This window comes from Leucoraja erinacea, unplaced genomic scaffold, assembly GCF_028641065.1.
Source record: "Leucoraja erinacea ecotype New England unplaced genomic scaffold, Leri_hhj_1 Leri_1484S, whole genome shotgun sequence".
NCBI lineage: Eukaryota > Metazoa > Chordata > Chondrichthyes > Rajiformes > Rajidae > Leucoraja > Leucoraja erinaceus.
Genome location: NW_026575764.1, coordinates 5874 through 15832, shown reverse-complemented (window position 1 = coordinate 15832; position 9959 = coordinate 5874). Strand labels below are relative to the sequence as shown.

The following is a 9959-nucleotide window of genomic DNA, read 5'->3' as shown; positions in this document are numbered from 1 at the left end:
ACAATAAAAAAATTATACACAGTACAATTAGAATTTGGAAACAAATAAAAATAACCTTAAAATTAAGAAATCTATTGCTTCTTTCTCCAATAGCTGGGCGATCGTTTCGCCGAACACCTCCGCTCAGTCCTCAATAACCTACCTGAACTCCCGGTGGCTCAGCACTTCAACTCCCCCTCCCATTCCCAATCCGACCTCTCTGTCCTGGGTCTCCTCCATTGCCAGAGTGAGCAACACCGGAAATTGGAGGAACAGCACCTCATAATCCGCCTGGGTTGCTTGTGTCCTGATAGCATGAACATTGAATTCTCCCAATTTTGCTAGCCCTTGCTGTCTCCTCCCCTTCCTCAACCCTCGAGCTGTCTCCTCCCATCCCCCCGCCCTCGGGCTCCTCCTCCTCCCTTTTTCCTTCCTTCTCCCTCCCACCCCCCATCCGTCTGAAGAAGGGTTTCGGCCCGAAACGTCGCCTATTCCCTTCGCTCCATAGATGCTGCTTCTCCAGCCTGAGTTTCTCCAGCATTTTTTGTGTACCTACAAGAATATCATAACTTGTCTCCAGACTTATTGGACGAAGCAATGAATACAAAGGCCGAATCAGCTAATTCAATATCATACTTTATAACATCATCGTAAATATAGAAATACCACCATCCGATAGAATTAGAAGAGACTGGGAACAAGAACTAGCTATAAAAACTTCGCAAGAGAGGTGGGATAAACATTTGCTATATGTGCATAAATGCTCGATTAACGTAAACTTACAAAATTCTTAAGGGATTGGACAGGCTAGATGCAGGAAGATTGTTCCCGATGTTGGGGAAGTCCAGGACAAGGGGTCACACGCACAGTTTAAGGATAAGGGGGAAGTCGAGATGAGAAAAACATTTTTTTTCACACACAGAGAGTGGTGAATCTGTGGAATTCTCTGCCACAGAAGGTAGTTGAGGCCACACCGTTCATTGGCGATATTTAAGAGGGAGTTAGATGTGGCCCTTGTGGCTAAAGGGATCAGGGGGTATGGAGAGAAGGCAGGTACAGGATACTGAGTTGGATGATCAGCCATGATCAGATTGAATGGCAAATGGTGCAGGCTCGAAGGGCCGAATGGCCTCTACTCCTCCACCTATTGTCTATGTTTCTATGTATTTATACTCTAATTCAATTTAAAACCTTACATAGACTATATTACTCAAAAACGAAAATGAGCAAACTTTCTCCTAATGTCTCCCCTATCTGTAATAAATGTCTATCCCGAGAAGCATTCCTTTGTTTTCTGTATAAAAATCCAAAACGTTTGGAATGAAATTTGAATGAAATTTTTACAAATTGATTGATTATTGATTATTTTTGGTACAATGGAAGCCAGCCTTGAGCTATCTGCCTCCCAAAAGAATCGACGTAATTACGGTTTAATAACGGGGAAAAAACTCATACTTAAGTTCTGGAAAAACGCCCCAACACCAACAATAAATAAGTAGATTTCAAATATGTCCGAAACGTTACACCTGGAAGACATGAGATTCCTTCGAGCGGGCACATCGGACCATTTCAAAAAGATTTGGTCTCCATTTCTCGACTTATTACAAGTATACAGTTGTACAGGGTCTTGGTGAGACCACACCTGGAGTATTGCGTACAGTTTTGGTCTCCAAATCTGAGGAAAGACATTCTTGCCATAGAGGATTTGAGTCTAGGAGCAGGGAGGTTCTACTGCAGTTGTACAGGGTCTTGGTGAGACCACACCTGGAGTATTGCGTACAGTTTTGGTCTCCAAATCTGAGGAAAGACATTCTTGCCATAGAGGATTTGAGTCTAGGAGCAGGGAGGTTCTACTGCAGTTGTACAGGGTCTTGGTGAGACCACACCTGGAGTATTGCGTACAGTTTTGGTCTCCAAATCTGAGGAAAGACATTCTTGCCATAGAGGATTTGAGTCTAGGAGCAGGGAGGTTCTACTGCAGTTGTACAGGGTCTTGGTGAGACCACACCTAGATTTTACTTCGGAGTCACTTCGCAAGCGCTGTTAAGCAGCCACTCTACCGCTGCACCACCGTGGCCGACTGCCGGAGATGCTGCCTGACCCTGTCAAACACTCGTCATACATTAACCCAATCATCCCCCGGATCATTCACGTAAACCCCCTCTGGACCCTCTCCAACACCAGCCCATCCTTCCTCATCTCCTTACTAAACGTATGTCCTTTTGGACTGAAGAAGGGTTTCGGCCCGAAACGTCACCTATTTCCTTCGCTCCATAGATGCTGCTGCACCCGCTGAGTTTCTCCAGCACTTTTGTCTACCTGTCCTTTTGGACTCTTGTCCAAGTCTCCCGACTAGTGGAAACATCCTCTCCACACCCACTCTATCCAGGTCTTTCACTAGTCCGTAAGATTCTGTGAGGTCTCTCTTCATCCTTCTAAACCACAATGAGAAGAGGCCCAGAGCCGTTAAACGGGTGTCATGTGTTAACCCAGTCATCCCCAGAATCATTCTCATAAGTCTCCCCTGCACCCTCTCCAATGCCAGCGAATCATTCCCCATCTCCTTTGGAAAGGTACGACCTTTCATTCTCACCTGTTTGGGTGCCCATTTCTTCAATCTTGGACAGAACTGTTCTCTTAGTAGAATTAACTCTGAACACCAGCGCTCCTCTCTTTCCACAGTGAGACGTCCTCTAATCTCCGCACTGTCTCTGTACTTTTGTTCCCAGAGTCCCTCAACGATCACTATTGTGCAACGTTCTAGCCTCACCCCGGGCAAAGATCAGGTACACTTCAGAATGGGCGTTTCATTCTCCTTATCAATCTCATAAAGATCTAAACCTTTGCTGCCATTTCTGCGCCCCCATCTCAATCGCCTGGTCTACAACACTCCATGTCTACCTGTGATGCCACGTTAATGCCCCTGTCCCACTTAGGAAACCTGAACGGAAACCTCCGCAGACTTTGCGCCCCCACCCAAGGTTTCCGTGCGGTTCCGGAGGGAGGTTTTTGTCAGTCTCAAAAACCTCCGGGAACCGCATGGAAACCTTGGATGGGGCACAAAGTCTCCAGAAGGTTTCCTAAGTGGGACAGGGGCTTAAGGAACTATGTACCTGCACTCCAAGATCCCTTTATTCTACTTTGATGTTTCCGCGTTTAATTATGGATTGAAAGAATGACATACACTCCACCATCATTATATTTATTGAAAACAAATTGCATCATCCAAAGTATTACAAAGCTGGTAAACAGGGTTAGAAATAATTCAGGTCTCACGGAAGGGGAAATGATTCTTACGGTATTATACAGTATATACAGTATATGGTCTCCAAATCTGAGGAAGGACATTCTTGCCATAGAGGGAGTACAGAGAAGGTTCACCAGACTGATTCCTGGGATGTCAGGACTGTCATATGAAGAAAGACTGGATAGATTCGGCTTGTACTCGCTAGAATTTAGAAGATTGAGGGGGGATCTTATAGAAACTTACAAAATTCTCTAGGGGTTGGACAGGCTAGATGCAGGAAGATTGTTCTCGACGTTGGGTAAGTCAAGAACAAGGGGTCACAGTTGAAGGATAAGGGGGAAATCCTTTAAAACCGAGATGAGAAGAACTTTTTTCACACAGAGAGTGGAGAATCTGTGAATCCGTGGAATTCTCTGCCACAGAAGGTAGTTGAAAAAATTGTAAAAGTCCCGTCCCCCCCCCCCCCACACACACACACACCCAGTTTAAAAAAAACACTGTACACTACACTCAAACGAGACAAAAAATAAAACAAGACAGTCGTTCCCCCCCCCCCCCCCCACACACACACACATATCCAGCCTGCAGAGGCTGCTGCGATGCGAGTCGCGATGCCCACCCAAATCATGTTCTTCTTGTCCGTTGCTCAAATTCATGAACAGTCCATTACTCTGGTTCGGACAAACAATGCTGGAGTTACTGGTGGAACAATCGAAATAAACCCTGAGTTACTCCAACAGATTGTGTCCCTTTGTGTAAACCAGCATCTGCGGGTCCTTGCGTCTTCATTCTGTGATGATCGTTAAGATATTCGATGCTTTGTCCGGCTTTGAGTCTTTCTGTTCAGTATCTTCATGCCGTGCCCATCTGTAAACGATAAGAAACATGTTCAAACCTGTAGATGGGTGGATGGTTCTGGATATTGGATGGGGCAGATTTTGAGGGATCTGGGACAAACACAGGCAGGTGTGACTGCTGTAGATGGGGCATGTAGTTCGGTGTGGGCAAGTTGGGCCGAAGGGCTTCTCTTTCTATTCCCCCTTTCCCTGTCTCGCCCTTTCTCCCAAACTTCCTCTGTCGCAGTTCCCCTCTGCCTCCATGTCTCCATCTCTCTCTCTCTCTGTCTCTCTCTGTCTCTGTCTCTGTCTCTCTCTCTGTCTCTCTGTCTCTCTGTCTCTCTCTCTCTGTTTCTCTGTCTCTCTATCTCTCTCTCTCCCTCTCTCTCTCTCTCTCTCCCCTCTCTCTCTCTCTCCCCCTCTCTCTCTCCCCCCCTCTCTCTCTCTCTCCCCCCCCCCCCCTCCCTCTCCCCCTCTGCTCTCCTGCGCTCCAAGGAATAAAGTCCTAGCCTGGCCAACCTCCCCCTGAAGCCGAGGTTGCTCAAGTCCGGTCAACATCCCAGTGAATCTTCGCTGCACCATTTCCAGCTTAACAACAACATAACATCACGAGACCACAACATACGATGATGAGACACCGATGATGAGCTCTGGTGAGACCACATCTGGAGTATTTGAGGAAGGACATCCTTGTGATTGAGGCAGTGCAGCGTAGGTTCACCAGATCGATCCCTGGGATGGCGGGACTGTCATACGAGGAAAGATTGAAAAGACTAGGCTTGTATTCACTGGAGTTTAGAAGGATGAGGGGGGGGGGGGGATCTTATAGAAACATATAAAATTATAAAAGGACTGGACAAGCTAGAGGCAGGAAAAATGTTCCCAATGTTGGGCGAGTCCAGAACCAGGGGCCACACACACAGTCTTAGAATATAGGGGAGGTCATTTAAGACTGAGATGAGAAAAAACGTTTTCACCCAGAGAGTTGTGAATTTGTGGAATTCCCTGCCACAGAGGGCAGTGGAGGCCACTTGATGGACATAATGGCCTAATTCTGTCCCTATCATGAGCTTATGAACCTACATGGCAATGAACTAAATAAAACTAAATTATACCCGGATATAAGAGTGTCTCCAGCAATATAAAGAACCTTTGTCCTCAGCTTACTGGCAAAGACGGCAGTAAACTCATTGGACTTTGTATGATCTCCAGATATCATTTTTATCCAGTGTTTGATGTTCCCTATTGTGGAAGGTGTAATAAATATCACAAAGATAAACGCACCTGATTTCTCGTTGCAGCCCACAATTCTGTACACGAGCCTGCAGCTTTTCGACTGTGAATTCATTCCTTTTGTCCTTGTCCTGATCGCAGTTACTCAGATCCAACAACATCAGTGAACGGTTGGTTTGAACGATGGAGATTAGACTTTCTATGCAGTCGTCTGTAAGTTGGTTGGATTTTAGCCTGCGTTTGAGAGAGAGAGGAAGATTCATGAAATGGATACAGTTTCTTCCCGGATGTTATCGGGCAAATGAACCGTCCTCTCATCAACTAGACAGCAGTCCTGACCTCCCATCCACCTCATTGGAGACCCCTGGAACATCTTTTATTGGACTTTACTGGCTTTATCTTGCACAAAATGTTATTCAGGCTGTTCCCTTAAAGACAGATTAGCCATGATTGAACGGCGGAGTAGACGATGGGCCGAATGGCCTTATTCTGTTCCTATACCTTATGAATTTATAAGACCTGTAGGTGTGAAGGGTAATTGTCTTTAGTAAAATTGTCAATAGACAATAGGTGCAGGAGCAGGCCATTCGGCCCTTCGAGCCAGCACCGTCATTCAATGTGATCATGGCTGATCATCCCCAATCAGTACCCCGTTCCTGCCTTCTCCCCATATCCCCTGACTCTCTCTCTCGCTATCTTTAAGAGCCCTATCTAGCTCTCTCTTGAAAGCATCCACAGAACTGGCCTCCACCGCCCTCTGAGGCAGAGAATTACAGACTCACAACTCTGTGTGTGAAAAAGTGTTTCCTCGTCTCCGTTCTAAATGCCTTACCCCTTATTCTTAAACTGTGGCCCCTGGTTCTGGACTCCCCCAACATTGGGAACATGTTTCCTGCCTCTGGCGTGTGCAAACCCTTAGCAATCTTATATGTTTCAATACGATACCCTCTCATCCTTCTAAACTCCAGTGTATAAGCCCAGCCGCTCCATTCTCCCAGCATATGACTTCCTGTTTTTACTACCAAAGTGGATAACCTCACATTTATCCACATTAAACCGAATCGGCCATTCATCTGCCCACTCACCCAACATGTCCAAGCCACCCTTCATCCTCACAGCATCTTCTTCACAGTTTTGTGTCATCTGCAAATTTGCTCATGTTACTTTTAGTCCCTTCATCTAAATCATTGACATATATTATCTTCCCCACCACCAATGTCAGGCTAACTGGTCTATAATTCCCTGTTTTCTCTCTCCCACCTTTCTTAAAAAGTGGGATAACATTAGCTGCCCTCCAATCCACAGGAACTGATCCTGAATCTATAGAACATTGGAAAATGATCACCAATGCGTCCACGATTTCTAGAGCCAAATCGTTAAGTACCCTGGGATGCAGAACATCAGGCCCTGGAGATTTATCAGCCTTCATTCCCCCCCCCCATGTCTACTACCCAATACAATATCCTGCCTAATGTGAATTTCCTTCAGTGTCTCCGTCACCCTGGATCCTCTGGCCACAAATACATCAGGGAGATTGTTTATGTCGTCCTTAGTGAAGATGGATCCAGAGATGCTGCCTCACCCATTGAGTTACTCAAGCACTTTGTACCTATCCATGTTCTTCCGAGATGCTGCCTGACCCGTTGAGATACTCCAGCACTTTGTGTCTATCTCTATCCAGTCGTCCAGATCTCCTTGGATCCCATTACCTTTGTTATATTATTTCCCAGTCTTGGTGAATTACCTGAGCACGTTACACTTGTACAACACGGGTTGTAGATACCGTATTCCCTCCTGTTTTACACCGCATGAGCTGAGATCCAGTTCCTCAATGGGTCCACAGCAGATCAATGTCCTCGATAAAACCACACAGTCGAACGTGTTGAGGGAACATTGATTGAATATTATGGTCCTCATGGGTTCCAACGCCTCGGTGGTCAACTGAGGGTCTCCGAATTCAAACAAGCAGTGCAGTATGTTCAAGAATTTGCCCTGGGCCATCTTTCCGGCCAAGTTGGACAGGCGCGTTTTCACACATTCTTTGATCCAGTCGGCGATGGAAGATGAGGCGTCGGGTGAAATCGAGCCCAATACTCTCTCCAGCCAATTGGTTGACCTCCGTGAGGAGAGACCCACCAGAAACCTGGAGAAGATGTTGAATCTGTCATCTGTTGCCGTGTAAATCTCATTTAACAATGTTTTTAGGGACATTCCTGGGGTGTTTCGGCTTTTAACAAGGGCTGCAACAAAGTTCTGGAAAACAGGATACCTGAATTTGTAGACAACCCCACGATCATCTTTGCCTGGCACCTCCATCATGAACGCAGATGAGAAATTGGGAAGATACTGATTCACTTCGTGGGCTTCAAATGCAAAGTCTTTATCTCTGATTTTCTTGTAAGCCTCTTTGCCCAAATTTATCAAACCTTGCCGAGACTTTTGGGCATCGTATCCGCAGGTCAGAAGAAGACTTGTGATGTAGGCGGAGAACACCGGGGTGTTGGCCATGGACAATATTGGAAATTCTCCAACTTGTGACCACTCGGGCAATGAGGCGAGAACGGAACAGAACAGAGGGTTGACAGACAATGTACCTAATGTATCATTTGCTTCAAGTAGTTGCACCAACTGTTCTGCCTTTGCCTTATCTCCAACGTGACGCTGGAAATACTCCTTGACTTTTTCCTGAGTAAATCCTGTGAGATGGAAGGTTGGCTTTGCAGGTGTCTCCTGCAGGGCCTCGAGTCTCCATGGTCGTGTGGTGACCAATATGGAGCACCCTTTGACCAACCTACCCTGAATGAGGCAGGTCAGGATGTCAGGCACAAATTCATAGGAATGAGGATTGATACATTGCCCATTTCCCTTGTCATCTGAGAAGATACTGCCTTGTTCATATCGATCTAAGTCATCAAAGATAAACAATATGGCTTTAGGGTTGTTCCAAAGATATTCCAGATGATTTTCCAGATATGGATGAGATTCTAGGACCAGGGTGTTTAAGTTTGTCACACATTTGATGGCTGTTAAGTTGTGAAACTGAAAAGAAAAGATATATTTGAACTCCTGATATATATTCTTGGTGGCCCAATCATGGATTATCTTCTGTATCAGGGTGCTTTTTCCACTCCCGGCTGTTCCCCGCACCAAGATGGTGGAGGTCTCCTCTGTCTCAGCGTTGTTGTGTTTCAGTAGTTGATGTGGATCCACATCTTCATCGGTTTCCCCGTCATTTCCAAGGGGCATTCCCTCTGGTGTTGCGTTTGTAATCCTCAGATCAGTGTATAATTCTTTAAACAAGCGTGTCCCGGCCGTTTGCTCGCCTCCTGTGTACACAACTTTCAGATTCTTACTCCACTTTCGTAGAAACTTCCTGTGGAGAATTTGACCTAATAACAGAAACAAGTTGGGATTTGTTTAATGTAGAATCATACATTGTGTAAACGGGCTCTTGGGCCCAACTTGCCATGCAGCCCAACATGGCCCATCTATGCTAGACTAGTGACATAGTGCGTGGAAACAGGCCATTCGGCCCAGATTGCCCAAACTGATCAACATATCCTATCTACACGTTCCACCTGCCTGTATTTGGATCATATCCCTCGAAACCTCTCCTATCCATGTTCCTGTCTAAATATTTCTGAAACATTGCGATAGTAGGTGCCTCAACTACCTCCTCTAGCAGCTCGTTCATTACACCCACCATCCTCTGTGTGAAAAGCGTACCAGAGTCACGGAGTCATACAGCGTGCGAAAAGAGGCCCTTCGGCCCTACTTGCCCGCACCTGCATGCCTGCCTGCGTTTGACCCATGTCAAAGTCCTGCAGTCCTGAATTTCCACAGTCCAACGGGCTAGCAGAACGGGCTGTCCATAGCGCCAAAGAATGAATGGAACGCTCACACCTTGCCAAATCCGATGACCTGCTCTCAACTAAAGGAACATCACCCGTGATCCAATACTGGGGTCTCCTGTCCACGTTCTCCACAGAGATGCTGCCTGACCCACTGAGTTACTCCAGCACTCTGTACCTGTCCACGTTCTACACAGAGATGCTGCCTGACCCACTGAGTTACTCCAGCACTCTGTACCTGTCCACGTTCTACACAGAGATGCTGCCTGACCCACTGAGTTACTCCAGCACTCTGTACTCTGTACCTGTCCACGTTCTCCACAGAGATGCTGCCTGACCCACTGAGTTACAAAGGACATTCTTTGAGGAAGGAGATGAGGAAGAATTTCTATTGTATTGTAAGAGGGAGTTGAATCTGTGGAATTCCTTGCCACAGAAAGCTGTGATGGCCAGGTTATTGGGTATTTTTTTCGGCAGAGATAGATAGATTCTTGATTAGTACGGGTGTCAGGGGTTTTGGGGAGCAGGCCGGAGAATGGGGTTGGGAGGGAGAGATAGATCAGCCATGATTGAATGGTGTAGATTTGATGGGCCGAATGGCCTAATTCTACTCCTATCTCTTATGACCTTATGACAGTGAATGCTACGGCTCTGGGAAGAGCAGAGGGATGTAAGTGTTCAGGGGCATGGTTCTTTGAAGGTGGAGTCGCAGGTAGATAGGGTGGCCAAAAGGGGCGTTTGGCACATTGACCTTTATCAGTCAGAGTATTGAGTATAGACATTGTTAGTTCATGTTGCAGTTGTATAAGACGT

General features: G+C 46.3%; 1 protein-coding gene across 1 annotated transcript; it reads right to left on the bottom strand.

The window, feature by feature from the left end:
- Positions 1–3813: 3813 nt before the first annotated feature.
- On the bottom strand, positions 3814–8709 carry LOC129715893 (NACHT, LRR and PYD domains-containing protein 3-like; the record flags this gene model as incomplete). Its single annotated transcript, XM_055665783.1, has 3 exons — positions 3814–4093; positions 5347–5529; positions 7040–8709. Coding segments are annotated over 3 exons (1935 nt in total), but the record flags the coding sequence as incomplete, so codon positions are not given.
- Between the last annotated feature and the right edge of the window lie 1250 nt (positions 8710–9959).